Raw genomic sequence first — 18945 nt, 5'->3', positions numbered from 1 at the left:
TTTATTTGTAAATATTTCTGACAAACTGTTGTTGCACCAATTATTACAGTAGTTTAATTTTTAGCTTCACCGCACAGTCACATTTAGATATAGAAAAATCCATATTGGAATATTAGAATATTCCAATGTTAGCTATTGGAACAGTTAGCAGGCCATGACGGCAACACTGTCTTTAGAAGACTGCTTGATACTGGATATTACGACATTTAATTTCTATTTACATTGAACTGAATTGGTGATTTGCTGATGCATATTGGAGCATTAAATATTTGACCAATTCTGACATGTAGCAAGTGGTTACTGGACACTTTTGTTGTTCACACGTTGATTGATATGATTCCTTTGGAGCTGAACACAGTTCCCCGCCTGCTGCTGTTTACTCAGGATGATTTGCGTTCTCAGATCCTTTCTCAGGAATCATAAATGTTTATGCAGGAAATTACAACACCGTCTCTGTCCTGAATTTCAAATATAGAGGCAGAGGCGAAGGATGAGACAAAGTCAGTTTTGCTTCGTTCTTTTCATATTTTTTTCAGTCACTTAAGGAACCGCAAAACTAATTTTGGGGTAAAATTCTGCAGAATTCATGTGGTTTGTTTCTAAGTCAGATCAGGATAAAAAATTCAAGCTTATGATTTTTTACTAAGTGTCCAGATGAAAAGCTAACTGGGACTTAATGGCCAACATGGTGGAATACTTCAATAGAGGCTAAAAACACGTTATATAAACTGAATGCAGTTGACATAAACTTCAACTCCATGATGATCAAAACATTTGTTTTTGTTTTTTTTACTGATAATAAGAGTTAAAAAGTATTTTATTGTGATGTGATCTTCTATAAAGATCTTATTAGAAATAATTTCTTTACTTGATGTAGAAAAATCATATGATTGTTAGAGAATAAATTCTCAGAAGGATGCCGGAACGCCTTCTCTAACACGTAATTTCTCCTTTTCATGGAGCCTAAACTGTATGAACGGACATTATTTAGTTTATGTACAACTAAATGCATTTTTTAAAAAACGCATTTAAAAACAAAATTTTAGGATTTTTTTTTTTTTAGGATTTATTCATTTAGATTAAGAAACTTTTAAGAAAGTTTTAAGAAACTTTCTTAAAAAATCCTAAAATTAAGAAATTTTAGGATTGCAATACTTAAATCACACAATGTAATTTTACTTGTCTTTTAACAGAACACAATAACATAACATAGAGTTTATTATTAACATCACCAGCTTACCTGTAAATCAAAATATCTCTACTAGGAGTACAGCTACACAGCGCTCATAAACATCAGTGTTAGCGACCGTTATCTCTTCTTCTTCTTCTTGATGAAATTTATTGGCGGTTGACAAAAAACGTTGGGTGAGCATTACCGCCACCAACTGGTAAGGAGTGTGGACCACATGACAACACAAACAAACAAAAAAAAACTATATCCTATCCTATAACTTACTTTGTTTCAAAAAAAATCAAATATAGCCTGATATCCTCTGCTTCCCGAGTCCTTTTGCAATAAATCAACAATATCAAATTTCATTTTTATATTACTAAGGTTTCTTATTAACTTGTTTCTCTGAAACAGATCATTCCTGCAACTTAAAATAACATGCTCCAATGTCTCATCTTCCCTGCAGTCACATTTCCCTGTCTGATGTTTCCCTATCAAAAATAGTGATCTATTTAGACCAGTGTGTCCAATCCTAAGTCGTGATGAGAAGAACCATGTTGGAATGTATATTGTAACTTTTTACTTTGTAAAATAGTCTAATGTTATTATATCAGGTTATAGTCTTTCAGGTTGAAACTCAGTTGCAAAGTTAAACACTGAATTATTATACATGTTTTAGAGTTTTAGAATTCACTTTAAAAGCTGATTTTTCTCATAATCTGTATTACTAACACATCACATGAAATAACACATAGATGGATGTGTGAATGACTTTATTTCTGTTGAAAGATGATTTTACATTTACAAGCAATGAAAACATGACATTTAAATTACAACATAACATCAAACCACTAGAAAAACATATATAGTACAGAAATATATACAGAAACCAAGTCAACCACTAAACCAGAACCATGCTTCTGGTTTAGTGTATGTCGTAGAGTTTTCTGAGACACCTCTACATCCAATGTATATAATAGTGTATATGTAGATTCAAATCCAGGAAACATTATTGCTGAAGCCAAATTTGTCTGTGACTACACCAGTGCATACAGGAACGGCTAACAGTAATCATGAAACTAAATCAAAGTACAAGTACAACAAAAAATAAACACACTACAAAAGTTTAAGTCTAAAACTAAAAATGTTCCAGTGCATTGTTCCTTTAAAACATTACAAATATCACTTATAAAAATACACAGTACATTATTTAAAAGACACTTGAAGATTAAAAGCTCATTTAAAAATTTTTTCATGAAAAAAAAGTTTCATGAAAGATAAAACTATTTGATACTTAAGGTTCACATTATCCCATTCTTATATGTACAGTTAAACTCTTTTTTTTTTTTGAGTGAAACTTTTTCCACAGGCTACATGAGAAAGGCTCCTCACCGGTGAAACATCATGTGACGATTTAAACTAAATTTGCTGCGGAAGCTTTCTTCACAAGTCACACAAGAAAAAGGCTTTCTACCTGTGTGAGTCCTCATGTGATAAGTTATTTGCCATTTATAGAAAAATAACTTTTATCAGCTTGTTCATGAGAAATTAAGCTCACCTGTGTGAATTCTCATGTGACAATTTAAATTAGATTTGCTTTTAAAGCTTTTCCCGCAATTTACACAAGAAAAGGGCTTTTCACCTGTGTGAATCTTCATGTGACTCTGTAACTCATATTTGCTTCGAAAACCTTTTCCACAAGTCACACATGAGAAAGGCTTTTTACCTGTGTGATTTCTAATATGTACATTTAATTGGCCTTTACAGATGAAACTTTTTCCACAGGTCCCACAAGAGAAAGGCTTCTCACCTGTGTGACTTCTCATATGTACATTTAATTGGCCTTTACAGATTAAACTTTTTCCACAGGTCCCACAAGAGAAAGGCTTGTCACCTGTGTGACTTCTCATATGAACTTTTAAAGTGTCTTTTTTGGTGAAACTTTTTCCACAAGTCCCACAGGAAAAAGGCTTCTCACCTGTGTGAATTCTCATGTGACAAATTAAACCAGCCTTTTGTATGTAACTTTTCCCACAGGTTGAACAAGTGAAAGGTTTTTGTCCTGTGTGAGTTATCATGTGTCTCATCAAGTTACTGTTTTGAGAAAAGATTTTATCACAAATTTTACAAGAATAAGATTTTTGCCCTGTGTGAGCTTTCTTGTGCTGTTTTTGCTTTTCAGTGTCAGTTCTGCCTTTCTGCTCTTTGGTTTTCTCATATTTCTCCTTTTGTTTCTGTTCTTCCTTTCTCTTTTTTCCCGGGTCTTCAGAATTGCTGCCTTCCTGATCCTGGTTCTCATCCTCAGCAGAGCCATGAGAGATGAGTTGGTTCCTCTGTGGTTCTGTTTCATTGTGGATTCTTTGCACATTAAGAGGATTCACCAAAATGTCATCAGTCTCCTGTTTCAGCACAAGCTGCTCTTCATCCCGACTGATGCAGAGTTGCTTCTCTTCCTCTTTGAACTCTTGATGTTCTGGTTCTTCTTTACCTGAAGTGGACTTCCTCTCCTGGTTGCTGAATTCATTGAGAACCTCCTCCTCTTTACACACCCAGCACTGTGGGAGATCTGCACAAAACACAAAACAAAAGCTTTTAAATGTGAGTAAAAGAAGGAAGTATTGATTTTAATCACTTAAAGCCTTTTCAAGTTATTCAAAGACAAAAATTACAAATTTATAAGTATGAAAATTAATTTAAGCAATTTAGTCCTTCTGACGGGAATGGATATAGAAATCAATGCTATGGATCTGCAGGTGAGAAAGCAAGATGGCGACAGCTTAACCTAGTGGCTCCCCAACAAAAATATTCCAAACAGCAGGTTGATTTAATCAAGCTTAATACCATAGAGTCTTAAACGTAGTTCTATACTGAAAACATTTAATACATAGAACAGTTTGTTTTCCAATGCACATTAAAAAATAAATAAGAGTTTCTTGTTTTTATTCCAGTCGTCATTTCATAATCTTCTTTATCACTGAAACGACAAAAATTAAAGTTGTAAACAACTTCGAAAAGCCCTTGTACTTCAGCAACGCTCTGGCGAATGTCGCTTCACCATTCCAATCCTACCAATGAGCGAAGCTCTGATCAGGTTTCTGTTGTCGATTCCAATACCAATCACGCATGAGGGCCGATCATTGCCGATCCACCTGGATTGGCTGTTAGCTTTTTTTGCGCTACGTATAAATGCTACTATGTTATCTGGCAAAATGAAAAAATGATCTGGCAATAACGTCACCAGATTTGGACAAAATACATGAAAAATACTTGCAGCCCAATACAGCAGCTATTAAGTCAAAAAGACAACTGAAAAACCTGCAATCAGCAAAATAACATTTAACAGTATGGGCCTCAGTAGCCTAAATTATACATATGTCAAATAAATCTCATAACAGTGCCTATATCAAATAATATCAAATAAAAGAAGAAAACATTAATTCAAAGTCAAATGCAGGTTGCATTCAATAAACATCCCTAAGTTGCTAAATCAAAACTTTCTGAGAGCAGGTCCAGCTGATTAATGCTGGTTCTGGTTGGTTGTTTCTGACCAAGCTGAGTAATTCTGCAGAACACAGGAGGAGGCACAGGAGCTTTTTATTCAGAGATTATCTGTCTCATGTTAGGACAGCAAACTTCTTAATACATATGTAAAAAGTAGTTTTTTAAGCAGCAGCTTTAAGCAGACGTTCAATGTGAGAGTTTAATGTCTGGTGGAGGTCGAACGGCGATACGTCTGCGAAATATCAGTAGAACATAGCGGTGGTTCAACAGCGAGAGCAGAACTCAGCGTCTTCCACTGCTGGTCCAATGATTTTAGTTATTTTTTGTGTTATTTGTTTAGTCTCTGACCGTCATGCTCATCCGGCTGAGTGTTGGTAGTTGTGTGATGCTTTACCTGCTGCCTGATCGCTCTGGATGTCTTTTTTTTCCTGCAGTGAGCCTTGATAACTCACCAAACCCACTCTGTGTTTGATTTTTGCATGTCATATTAAATCGTGTTGATGCATTTTAACGTCGTTCACCTTCCAGGTATTTTTCCGTCACTACATGCAAACTTCCCCTTTCACTCTCAGAGCATTAAAGTTCCACACAACATCACTTAGGATTTGTTGCCGCATGTTTTCGCAGTGTGAAGGAAAGAGGAGATCAGCTGCACAGAGGGTCTCTGCAGGCTGCCAAGTGAGATACAGGTGATCAGCAACAAAAAACAGTGATCAGCGATCACATACTTTTTCACGTTAATCGGCTGATCGACAGCCACTGATAAGCGGAATTGCAATAAGCAATTGAGAATGACTCTTTGTTATGTTCAGTCAGTCTCAGTTTAGCTCCGTGGAGAATATTCAATATTTGTCAGGAACTTAACGTTCAAGTTAAAGCCACTTCCTGTTTGGTGGCACAGGAACAATTAAGACTTCCTGTAGAAATTTACACTTTAAATTATTACGTATTATTATACAGTGGTTGAAGTGGGTGATGTCAGGACAGTCAGAATAAGTTCTGCTAGGCGATGAATTGTCCCAGAAATTATTGCGGTAAACGATAATATTGTTGTTTTGAGACCAATTTCAAAAGTAACATAATGTTAATAATAATGTAAGAACACATGTTGCAACAAATAAAAAAAAGTTAAGTGTTGGGTAAATTGTATTACTAGTATTATCATATATTCGTTGTATCATGTAGCCTTGTAGTTATATTTAGATAATGTTCACTTATATGCTTTTTTTTCTTTTACTCTTAGTATAAGTAATGTTTCTGTGTGTTGAATAACTTTGATTCCTTCCTGAGGCCTCCCTGGGAGATAGAGGTGACAGCTGCTCCCAGCAGTTTGTTGCCCTGCAGGACTTCCTGGGAGATAGAAGTGACAACTACTCCGGCAGAGTTTATTTGCCCTGCAATAAACTCTGCTCTCCTTTGTTCTTTAGAGAGCTATAAAGCCATCGCCTTGAAGATATACAACGTGCCCTGCTTAAATGCCTGAAACAACAATATTCTAGTGTTTAGGTAACCTGTGTCTGGATAGTGATTGTCATTTAGCGCTGCAACTATGTGATGAATTGTTTCCCCGCCCTTTGAGAGTTGCAGCGCCCAATGTGAGAGGGATCCTAAAAGCAATAAAAGAGAGGAGCGGGCAGATGTTGTTGTTGCACAACAACCCCCCCCCCTCCTTTCTCTACTCTCTCACTCTCGTACTTCCTCTTCTGAGAGGGGAGATGTGCTACCAGCTCTCCTTCTAACAGGTTAATTGAGTTTCCTAAATCTGCTGGGATTTACCCTGTCCAGAATTGAAGTAAACTCTGTTTAAGCTGGTTTCGAGAAACGATTCGCCTGGTTTCTGACGGCCAACATCCAGGTGTCCCAACCTTCTTCCCCCTGTGTCCCAAGGATGATGTTTTACATATGGGCTACCAGCAACCTAAAAACATTTTCCATTTTTTCCTCTCCAGAATCAAACATCAGAGCTATTTTACAACCATCAAAGAACTTTAAGGTGACTCATTAACTGAATGTCCACAACATCTTTTAGATTTTCTTTATGCTAAATATTTTATTAGTAAGGCATTTTTGCAAGGGTCAGTACAGCTTAATTCAGTAGCAGAAATAATCAAATAAGTAAAATCAATCATCTAGTCTATCTTTCCCTACCGCTGACACTGAGAACTAAAAAAGGGAACCTTTGAGAGAGACGGACGGAGTTTGGCGTTTCGAACCCCAGACCTGGCCTGATGATGAAGAAGGTGCTGCAGCAGGAGCAGGAAGTTGATCGGTGAAGGCAGGGATCTCTGTAGGTCTGATGAGCTTCTTCTCCGCATGGATGGTGAGGTCACACAGGACTTGGTGCTGGCCGGAAGAAAGGCACCAGTTCTTCTTCTTTGTCTTTGCCTTTGTCTTCATCTTTGTCTTTGGGGTCTGAACCCAGCTGATGAGAGAAGTGCGATTTGAAGCCACAGGTTGTGGGCCTGACGGGTTGGTCCCCATGTGCAGGACAGTCTTCGGCTCTGTGGCTCCGGCTCTTCTTCAGCTGCAGAGTTCTTTGTCCATCTCGATCTTGGCTCGAAGCTGCCCGGAGGATCCAACGAAAGGTTCCTCTTTTGCACCCACCTTTTATAGGGTTTATCCACCTTTTGGTGCGTTTGCATTGGCTAGCACTGATGCTGTGCTTGTTTCATTGGCTGTCTGCTTAGACAGATGATCTCATATCCGTCACTGTCTTAAGAGACATCATGTCATGATGTCTGTGCTAATGTCTCAGGGCTGCTCAACCTCCTATGTCCAAATAAGGCGCTGATCATCTCTGCTCTCCTGTTAGTTCCCCTTTTTCCCTTAGCCTGTCACCTTTCACCTACCATCTACCTCCAACATATCAGTGATGTTTAATTGCAGTTTTATAACCTTTTACACCATTTCAAGTTCAATGTCAAAATCACATTTATATCACATTTATTTTCTTTAGCTTCTCTGATTTAGCATTCATTTATAATTTTATAACCATTACTTATTAATTATTCTTATTATAATCTTAATGTGAGTTATTACAGATGTTTTCTGAAAAGAAACCAAGAATAATCCATGATTCTAATTATTTTATACCAAAGTTACAGTTACTTGTTTTTCTTGTAAGTGTTCCCACAAATGTAAGTGTAAGTATTATTACAAGTAAACCAATATTAATATAAGTATTTTACTTTGAATCTTATCAAATTACTCAAAATATTTAGATTTCATTTTTTAAACTTTCATTCTTTAAAATAAGGAATAGTCTCAGCTATTTTTATAAATCTGCAGGCTGGAAACTTACTTCCTCTTTTTCCAGGAAACCTGCTTTTCCTGTTTCATGACTCTCTCTGACTGACTATGATTTCTTATGATTAGATAGAAAAAAGTAGAATTAAAGCAAAGTTTGCATGAGACAAAAACAACACACACAACCAGATTTATTTTATTGACACTTAAGTCTACTGTTGGGCCTTGATGTCACTTGAGTGATTCATTTTAAAGATAACTTTATTTATTATTACTGTTAAACTTAAATCTCCAGCATGGGGAAGCGGGATGAGCTCGGATTTTCTTGACAATATTTTCAGGCTAGTATCCTAGCTTTCCTATACTGCTTTGCAATTCACTGAAATGTCTGTTTCACAAAAACAAATGCCTATCCTTTCTGCATGTTCTAAATATGCATTTTATATTTTGATTTTATTTTTCATTTGATCTGGAAATGAATTTTTTTTTTCCATTTTAGTTTTTTTTTCTCTTTTTAAGTTTAGTTGGAGTAAGGTATTTCATGATTATGGATTGTTGTTGTGATGTGGTTTAGATTGATTTATTTGATTAGATATAAGTTTTCTATTAAGCTTGGGGTTTTTGTTTTGACGTTGATTATTGTTTGTTTTTCCTTTTAAATGTTTTTTTTTTATTGTTAATTTCTTTCTCCTCCTTAATTAGCTTTTGTGTTACATTTTCATTTTCTTTATTATTGTTTCCTGGGTTTTTATGTCTTCAATCATTGGTATGATACCTCCACACTTTTCCTGGACAGAACATATAGAGGACCGCCTCCCTGGCAAGGAGGGGCTGCAAGATAACTTTTCCTACCAAACACAGTCATATTGTTATAGGGTTGAACAGGTGAATGCCGGTAGGTTTTTCGTATCTTGTGTATATGTGTTTTGTTGTTTTTGTTACATCTTCCAGGATAGTGTTGTGTTATGTCTTATGACTGAGGAGGGAAATGTGTGTTGATTAATATTAAATATGATCATATTTATTTAGAATCAAAAGGGGGGAAATGTGATGGAAAAATTACATTAAGGTCACATCTGCTAGTCATGTTATATGAATTATTGTGAACTTTCACCAAAAGAACTATTTGGGTTACATGTAGAAGGTTGGAAGTTGTTTTCTACAGCTGCATCAGAACCAGACTGTCTCACCTCTTGTTGTTAAATCTTTATCCTTGGTATAAAACTCATGTGTTTCTCTGCCTGACAGAGCTTTTCATCCAGACCTGCTTCATTACTGACTGTCCTACAAGCTCTCTGTATTGTGCACAAAATATGAATAAACCTGACTGAGTGATTTCACCCGAACAGTGCTTGGAAATAGTATTTTTTCCACAACAGTAATCTATTAATAAAGTTTGACTGACCTATTTGACTATTTTGATGACATTCCCTTTAGCGCAGCTCCATCTAATGGATGCATAACGTAACTCCAGCCTCTACTGTAGCGTCTATTCTATGCGCCTTATAACGCGGTGCAACTTATATATGAAAAAAGTTTTAAAATAGGCCATTCATTGAAGGTGCGCCTTATAATGTGGTGCGCCTTATAGTGCGGAAAATACGGTAATTATGCTTTATAATAATTGTACAAAATAAAGGTAAATGCTTCACGGATTTCGCCTATCATGGGTTCTTTTGGGAACACAACCCCCGAGAAAAACGAGGGTTCACTGTATAGGTACATGTTTAAATAAAATGAAGATTGTTGAACGACTGACATGTCTCTGAAATTCAGAGCAAAAACTTTGTATTTATTTTCAGAAAATGAGAAAAGGTCAAAATAATTTAAAAATGCAGTACTTTCAGACCTTGAATAAAGCAAAGAGAACTAGTTCATATTCATTTAGAAACAACAAAACAAATGTTTTAACTCAGGAAGAGTTCAGAAACCAATATTTGGGGGAATAACCAGGAGGTTTTCAATGGGGTTTAGTGCAGTGGTCTCTTCATTTTTTCCAGACCTGTATGTAGTTGTTAACGGTTTTAGTTGGACAAAACTATTTAATTTCTTATGTGAATGTATGTAAATAAGCAGTGAAGTTTAGAAAAATGCACCAACAAATAACTTCTCTTGGTCCTTAGCACTGCTGGGGGCTAAGGACCCCTAGAGGTCAGATCCTAGAATCGCCCCTGGGTTTAAATATTCTGCTATTAGAGCAGAATACTCCAGTCCAGGTTTGAAAAGTCTGGGTGTTGTAGTTTTTAAACTAGAGTCGATTAAAGGTGCGGAAGGAAAAAATAGGTGGAATCGCCCTTTAGCCATTTCCCGAATCGGAAGCTTGAATTGGAAACCAACTTCAGCTTCGTCTTTCTTAAACCTGATTAATCAGTAAAACATGAAGGTGTTTCGTACCTATCCGGTGTAAGATGATCCTCGGTATCCGGGTAAAATCCATCAGTCTGCGCTGATCCTCCATCTCTTCCTCCATCTTAACGTTGATTTCTTTAAACTCTGTGAATGTTTCTCCAGCAGGAGTTACCTGCTCGTTGATAAACTCTCTCTGAGGCGGAACTGAAGACATTTTCACTGAAAACACGGAAATATTTACCGAAAACACCAAACCTGTTTCAAAACTACCTTCTAAGAGGAGCTAATGCTACCTCGTGAGCTCCGTAGCTTCCTGTGTGTTTCACTTTGGCTGCACTGAAGAAACTGTAAACGATTTTTAGTTCCCACTTGAATTTTCCACTTTGAGCCTCCTCTCAACATAAAGTTATATTAAATATCTTACAACATTAATAAAAGGTTCATATATTTCAGTGAGTGAAACACAGTATTAAAGTCATTACACAAACACACGGATGTTTCCAAGCCTGTTACTTCTGTTAATTATGAGGATTTTCCACATTTAATGGAAACACATCATTTATGATTAGAATATTAAATCATACTGACACTAATGAAAAAAAGAATTATTTAAAAATGTGAGCTTGGAGTCAGTTATCAAAAGATACTTTTAATGTTACAAAAGAACCATATTAGAAGGTATTTTAATTTCTTGTGTGTGATCGTTTCAGCTTGTGAAACAGAGTCTAATATTATAGTTTTGTATTTTGTGATTCAGTTTTGAAGTTAAACAGTAAATGGCTACATATATTATAGAGGAACGCAGAGAATTGTTGTGATCGTTTTAGCTTGTAAAACAGTCTAAGTGGTATCAAAACGTGCGGCTCAATCCCGGCATTTAGCTATTACTGTTATTGGGAATCGGAGTTACGATGGCGACGTAAAAAGCTAAAAACGAGCAAAATTTCCAACTGCAGAAACACAGAGTATAACTGAAACCAACTGCCGCCCCATTAGAGTGAGAAATGAAGTGGATTTTTGACCCCAAAACAATTTAGAAAACGCAGTGACGCCCACAAATATCGCCCGATTGGTATCAAACTCGGTCATGACATCGATACGCATGCCTGCTCCGGTAAAATGTTTTCAAAATTTCTCTAGGGCTTACGGTTTTCTGACAAGGTGCTTCAGAGCGAAATCATGCGGCAGGGTAACTGACGCTCTCCCAGATTCATTTCCATGTATTTCTGAAAAATTTCAGAGCTCGGCGCACACCATCTATGTCTCATCACTGTTATTACTGAGAGTGAGGTAGAGATATGAATCGCGGGCGACAAATAGCCCTCTCGTACGCTTCAAACGTTTTTTGAATACGTATCACGGTTCCCGATCACTTTAATTAAAGCCATAAAATCAACAATTTGAATGACAACAAAACTGAAAAGGATCATTAATCCAAAGCTCTTAACAACAGAAGGCATTGGGCGAGTTGATTAATTTATGGATTTTTGATGGATTTAAAAAAAATATCCTTCAAATGCAAAAGATATTTCTGACTTGTTTTTGTGTCACATTACAGTATTGTAGATCGTCTGCAATGTTATCTCTGGATACAGTAACTGAAAGGTGCATGAAACGTCCATAAAGATGTAGTTTCTGACAATGCAGAATTAATTAATAACTAATGAAAACATTACATTTGAGATTAGAATATTAAATCAGACTAATTGATGAAAAATACTTTTAATGTGGTAAAATGTAATGAATGTGACATTTTTTAAAATGTCTTGAATTCTGATATTGAAGAAATGAAAAAAAATTTAATTTGTGTAAAAACTCATGTTTTACTATTATTGCAAGGATCTTTAGATGCTTTACTTAAAGCTGACATTTTAAAATATGGCAACAGTTAATGACGATGACAATCACTGAATAATCCATCAATATTTATTCACATCAACAGTTATTAAAAAGCATATTCTGCTCAAAATACTAGTATATATTTTAACAAACCTTTTTAATAATATACTTTGCTTCTCATAGCAAAGTGTAACAATGACAAACATTTGGGAACATAAAAACCTCTCTGTGGTTAGCTCTAAATCAAAATCTGACCAGATCAAAATTATTTTAGAGTTTTTTTTCAAACAAACATCAGAGTTTTATTGATGGAAAAACAAGAACATTTCACTGCTTTCATTTCTAAAGTATTTTACATCCAGTCAAACACAGAAACTTCAAATAAAAGCTAAACTCAATTATTCTACATGGTACAGAACTCCATGAAGACTGAAATGCACAGAAATTAATCCTGTCTGAATGTGTTCCCCTCTTTAACTTCAGTATCTAATGGGATACTGATGGGGATCTTAAATACAAATACGACTGAGAATTAAAACAAAAAACTGGATTAAGGAAAACAAGCAGCTAGGTAAACGTAGACCTCAGGTTTATCTTGGTCAGACAGTGAAAGACACAATCACAGTGAATCACTAGCAGCCTGCAAGAATCTGTTGACTTTAATATGTTCAACTTGCTGTTTACATCATCTGACCAGATTTTCCATAAGATTAGATGCCAAATTGGATCGGATCTGTTTTAGACCTATGGATTCTCATCAGAGTGAGTCTTCATGTGACGAGATAAATTACTTCTGTTACTGTAACTTTTTCCACAGCTCCCACAAGAGAAAGGCTTCTCACTTGTGTGAATTCTCAGGTGATTAGTTAAAGTCCCTCGTTCAATGTAAGTCTTTCCACAGGTCTCACATGAGAAGGGCTTCTCGCCTGTGTGAATTCTCATGTGAACATTTAAATTACCTTTTTGACAGAAACGTTTTCCACACGACCCACAAGAGAAAGGCCTCTCACCTGTGTGAATTCTCATGTGCCGAGTTAAAGGCCCTCTTTCACTGTAACTCTTTCCACAGGTCCCACATGAGAAGGGCTTCTCACCTGTGTGAATTCTCATGTGAACATTTAAATTACCTTTTTGACAGAAACGTTTTCCACAAGACCCACAAGAGAAAGTCTCTCACCTGTGTGAATTTTCATGTGCTGAGTTAAAGTCCTTCTTTCACTGTAACTCTTTCCACAGCGCCCACATGAGAAAGGCTTCTCACTGTGTGAATTTTCATGTGCTGAGTTAAAGTCCTTCTTTCACTGTAACTCTTTCCACAGCTCCCACATGAGAAAGGCTTCTCACCTGTGTGAATTTTCATGTGCTGAGTTAAAGTCCTTCTTTCACTGTAACTCTTTCCACAGCTCCCACATGAGAAAGGCTTCTCACCTGTGTGAATTTTCATATGAGCATTTAAATAGGGTTTTCGGGAGAAACGTCTTCCACAAGACCCACAAGAGAAAGGCTTCTCACCTGTGTGATTTATCATGTGGACATTTAGAGCGTCCTTTCGAGAGAAACTCTTTCCACAGGTCCCACAAGAGAAAGGCTTCTCATCTGTGTGATTTATCATGTGGACATTTAGAGCGTCCTTTCGAGAGAAACTCTTTCCACAGGTCCCACAAGAGAAAGGCTTCTCACCTGTGTGAATTCTCATGTGAACATTTAAATTAGTTTTTAGGAAGAAACCTCTTCCACAAGACCCACAAGAGAAAGGCTTCTCACCTGTGTGAATTCTCATGTGCTGAGTTAAAGGCTCTCTTTCACTGTAACTCTTTCCACAGGTCCCACATGAGAAGGGCTTCTCACCTGTGTGAATTCTCATGTGAACATTTAAATTACCTTTTCGACAGAAACGTTTTCCACACGACCCACAAGAGAAAGGCCTCTCACCTGTGTAAATTTTCATGTGCTGAGTTAAAGTCCTTCTTTCACTGTAACTCTTTCCACAGCTCCCACATGAGAAAGGCTTCTCACCTGTGTGAATTTTCATGTGCTGAGTTAAAGTCCTTCTTTCACTGTAACTCTTTCCACAGCTCCCACATGAGAAAGGCTTCTCACCTGTGTGAATTTTCATGTGCTGAGTTAAAGTCCTTCTTTCACTGTAACTCTTTCCACAGCTCCCACATGAGAAGGGCTTCTCACCTGTGTGAATTTTCATATGAGCATTTAAATAGGGTTTTCGGGAGAAACGTCTTCCACAAGACCCACAAGAGAAAGGCTTCTCACCTGTGTGATTTATCATGTGGACATTTAGAGCGTCCTTTCGAGAGAAACTCTTTCCACAGGTCCCACAAGAGAAAGGCTTCTCATCTGTGTGATTTATCATGTGGACATTTAGAGCGTCCTTTCGAGAGAAACTCTTTCCACAGGTCCCACAAGAGAAAGGCTTCTCACCTGTGTGAATTCTCATGTGAACATTTAAATTAGTTTTTAGGAAGAAACCTCTTCCACAAGACCCACAAGAGAAAGGCTTCTCACCTGTGTGAATTCTCATGTGCTGAGTTAAAGTCCCTCTTTCACTGTAACTCTTTCCACAGGTCCCACATGAGAAGGGCTTCTCACCTGTGTGAATTCTCATGTGAACATTTAAATTACCTTTTTGAGAGAAACGTTTTCCACACGACCCACAGGAGAAAGGCTTCTCACCTGTGTGAATTCTCATGTGATGAGTTAAAGTCCCTCTTTTACTGTAACTCTTTCCACAAGTCCCACAAGAAAAAGGCCGCTCATCTTTGTGAATTCTTATGTGTCTCAGCAAGATATCGTTTTGAGAAAAGGTTTCATCACAAATTTTACAAGAATATAATTCTTGCCCTGTGTGAGCTTTCTTGTGCTTTTTTTGTTTTGAAGTGTCAGTTCTGCCTTCCTGCTCTTTGGTTTTCTCATATTTCTCCTTTTGTTTCTGTTCTTCCTTTCTCTTTTTTCCTGGGTCTTCAGACTTGATTCCTTCCTGATTCTGGTTCTCAGTTTCTGCAGAGCCATGAGAGATGAGTTGGTTCCTCTGTGGTTCTGTTTCATTGAGAACCTCCTCCTCTTTACACACACAACATTGTGGGAGATCTGGACAAAAAGACAAAACAAAAGCCTTTAAATGTCAATCAAACAAGGAAGTCTTCATTTTAATATTTTGTTGGATAAAAACAGGATTTTTGGAGGGTTATTCTAAAATCGCAATCTTACAAGAATGAACATTAACTCAACCAATGAGGTTCTTCTGACCAGAATGGAACTAGATGTGAGTCAAAATATGATATTATGGACCTCCAGGTGAGCAAACAAGATGGTGATAGCTTAACTTAGTGGCTTAATCTAGTGGCTTCCATTCAAATATTACAAAAAGTTTTCTTCCTCTATGTAGCTTCAGGATATATATCACATTAAAGAATGACATAAAATTGCTAAAGCAAAGCCCTAAAGTGCTTTCAAATCTTGACCCATTGATATTGTCAGACATTGCTCCACTCACACACACAACACACACTTTCAAAAGCACGACTAAATCTCAGCCTTTACTTTCCTGCGATTCGCAGCAGAATTGGTAACAGTGGGGTGATTGTTGTTAACATGCAGAAAATAATGGCAAAATGATCCTATTGAAAATATTTCACATGAATGTTGGACACTTTGGAAGATTAAATATGAAAGGTGAAAATGGACAATGATATAAATTATTTAAGTCATTTATTTAATGCAATGGGCCCTCCCCCCCCTGGACTTCGTCTGTCTCCTGGTCCATTTCCTCCCCTCCACCCCCATCTTACGTTCCTTCGTTCGCCTCCTCTCCCCCAAATCCAGGCGACATTTCCCATATTCTCAAACCTACAGCTTGACAGGTATGGGGCAAGGTGAGAGTTCATCTATTAAACTCACTGAAGATGAATACATAAACTAAAAGCTGGAATATAGACATTTTTTATAAGATAAGACTGTCACGGATCACAAACTGTAATTTAGATATTATATGATGAATAGTAAACAGTCCAGGTCAACGTTGATCATTCCAAGTATTTTAAATACTTAGAACGATATGAGATGCGTTTAAGGCACTTTTTAAAGTAGGAAATTAAACCTCAATGACACCAATAAGCAACTAATTTGTAGAATAAAAGTTAAATTATAGCTAAAATTAAACATAATTGAGACTTTTACTATTTTTATTTTTTTAGGGCTAGCAGAGAAGAACCTGTGGCCCTTACAGCCAACCAGTGAGTATTTAATATTTATCATTTGTGCAGATTGTTTAAATAGTTTTCAAATACAGCGATGTTTAACCAGTCTCACCAGTAAACTGTATTAGGTGTAAGATTTCCTTCAGTGTAACGTTTGTTTGGGGTTTTTTTGTTTGTTTTTTGTCTTTAAGTAGTGTTAATCATTGATATTTTCAGGCTAGTATCCTAGCTTTCCTATACTGCTTTGCAATTCACTGAAATGTCTGTTTCACAAAAACAAATGCCTATCCTTTCTGCATGTTCTAAATATGCATTTTATATTTTGATTATATTTTTCATTTGATCTGGAAATGAATTTTTTTTTTCCATTTTAGTTTTTTTTTCTCTTTTTCAGTTTAGTTGGAGTAAGGTATTTCATGATTATGGATTGTTGTTGTGATGTGGTTTAGATTGATTTATTCGATTAGATATAAGTTTTCTATTAAGCTTGGGGTTTTTGTTTTGACGTTGATTTTTGTTTGTTTTTCCTTTTAAATGTTTTTTTTTATTGTTAATTTTTTTCTCCTCCTTAATTAGCTTTTGTGTTACATTTTCATTTTCTTTATTATTGTTTCCTGGGTTTTTATGTCTTCAATCATTGGTATGATACCTCCACACTTTTCCTGGACAGAACATATAGAGGACCGCCTCCCTGGCAAGGAGGGGCTGCAAGATAACTTTTCCTACCAAACACAGTCGTATTGTTATAGGGTTGAACAGGTGAATGCCGGTAGGTTTTTCGTATCTTGTGTATATGTGTTTTGTTGTTTTTGTTACATCTTCCAGGATAGTGTTGTGTTATGTCTTATGACTGAGGAGGGAGATGTGTGTTGATTAATATTAAATATTATCATATTTATTTAGAATCAAAAGGGGGGAAATGTGATGGAAAAATTACATTAAGGTCACATCTGCTAGTCATGTTATATGAATTATTGTGAACTTTCACCAAAAGAACTATTTGGGTTACATGTAGAAGGTTGGAAGTTGTTTTCTACAGCTGCATCAGAACCAGACTGTCTCACCTCTTGTTGTTAAATCTTTATCCTTGGTATAAAACTCATGTGTTTCTCTGCCTGACAGAGCTTTTCATCCAGACCTGCTTCATTACTGACTGTCCTACAAGCTCTCTGTATTGTGCACAAAATATGAATAAACCTGACTGAGTGATTTCACCTGAACAGTGCTTGGAAATAGTATTTTTTCCACAACAGTAATCTATTAATAAAGTTTGACTGACCTATTTGACTATTTTGATGACATTCCCTTTAGCGCAGCTCCATCTAATGGATGCATAACGTAACTCCAGCCTCTACTGTAGCGTCTATTCTATGCGCCTTAAACACGGTGCAACTTATATATGAAAAAAGTTTTAAAATAGGCCATTCATTGAAGGTGCGCCTTATAATGTGGTGCGCCTTATAGTGCGGAAAATACGGTAATTATGCTTTATAATAATTGTAAAAAATAAAGGTAAATGCTTCACGGATTTCGCCTATCATGGGTTCTTTTGGGAACACAACCCCCGAGAAAAACGAGGGTTCACTGTATAGGTACATGTTTAAATAAAATGAAGATTGTTGAACTACTGACATGTCTCTGAAATTCCAAGCAAAAACTTTGTATTTATTTTCAGAAAATGAGAAAAGGTCAAAATAATTTAAAAATGCAGTGCTTTCAGACCTTGAATAATGCAAAGAGAACTAGTTCATATTCATTTAGAAACAACAAAACAAATGTTTTAACTCAGGAAGAGTTCAGAAATCAATATTTGGTGGAATAACCAGGAGGTTTTCAATGGGGTTTAGTGCAGTGGTCTCTTCATTTTTTCCAGACCTGTATGTAGTTGTTAACGGTTTTAGTTGGACAAAACTATTGAATTTCTTATGTGAATGTATGTAAATAAGCAGTGAAGTTTAGAAAAATGCACCAACAAATAACTTCTCTTGGTTCTTAGCACTGCTGGGGGCTAAGGACCCCTAAAGGTCAGATCCTAGAATCGCCCCTGGGTTTAAATATTCTGCTATTAGAGCAGAATACTCCAGTCCAGGTTTGAAGAGTCTGGGTGTTGTAGTTTTTAAACTAGAGTCGATTAAAGGTGCGGAAGGAAAAAATAGGTGGAATCGCCCTTTAGCCATTTCCCGAATCGGAAGCTTGAATTGGAAACCAACTTCAGCTTCGTCTTTCTTAAACCTGATTAATCAGTAAAACATGAAGGTGTTTCGTACCTATCCGGTGTAAGATGATCCTCGGTATCCGGGTAAAATCCATCAGTCTGCGCTGATCCTCCATCTCTTCCTCCATCTTAACGTTGATTTCTTTAAACTCTGTGAATGTTTCTCCAGCAGGAGTTACCTGCTCGTTGATAAACTCTCTCTGAGGCGGAACTGAAGACATTTTCACTGAAAACACGGAAATATTTACCGAAAACACCAAACCTGTTTCAAAACTACTTTCTAAGAGGAGCTAATGCTACCTCGTGAGCTCCGTAGCTTTCTGTGTGTTTCACTTTGGCTGCACTGAAGAAACTGTAAACGATTTTTAGTTCCACCTGAATTTTCCACTTTGAGCCTCCTCTCAACATAAAGT

At 36.6% G+C, this 18945-nt stretch overlaps 3 protein-coding genes across 4 annotated transcripts in view; 1 reads left to right on the top strand and 2 right to left on the bottom strand.

The window, feature by feature from the left end:
* The window catches only part of LOC114156967 (myelin-oligodendrocyte glycoprotein-like), a 1059483-nt gene that overhangs the window by 878737 nt on the left and 161801 nt on the right, over positions 1 to 18945 (top strand). The window lies entirely within an intron of this gene.
* LOC114156945 (gastrula zinc finger protein XlCGF57.1-like) lies at positions 1928 to 10592 on the bottom strand. Its single transcript, XM_028037577.1, has 2 exons — positions 10313 to 10592; positions 1928 to 3737 (listed from the first exon to the last, which is right to left on the bottom strand). The coding sequence occupies exons 1-2, from the start codon at positions 10479 to 10481 to the stop codon at positions 2710 to 2712; spliced, it is 1197 nt and encodes a 398-aa protein (XP_027893378.1). The 5' UTR covers positions 10482 to 10592; the 3' UTR covers positions 1928 to 2709.
* LOC114157839 (zinc finger protein 37 homolog) lies at positions 14315 to 18824 on the bottom strand. Its single transcript, XM_028039007.1, has 4 exons — positions 18585 to 18824; positions 14795 to 15208; positions 14549 to 14710; positions 14315 to 14340 (listed from the first exon to the last, which is right to left on the bottom strand). The coding sequence occupies exons 1-4, from the start codon at positions 18751 to 18753 to the stop codon at positions 14315 to 14317; spliced, it is 771 nt and encodes a 256-aa protein (XP_027894808.1). The 5' UTR covers positions 18754 to 18824.

Source organism: Xiphophorus couchianus, chromosome 14 (assembly GCF_001444195.1).
Source record: "Xiphophorus couchianus chromosome 14, X_couchianus-1.0, whole genome shotgun sequence".
NCBI lineage: Eukaryota > Metazoa > Chordata > Actinopteri > Cyprinodontiformes > Poeciliidae > Xiphophorus > Xiphophorus couchianus.
The sequence above is the reverse complement of the archived record's forward strand: the minus strand, read 5'-3'. Positions and strand labels throughout refer to the sequence as shown.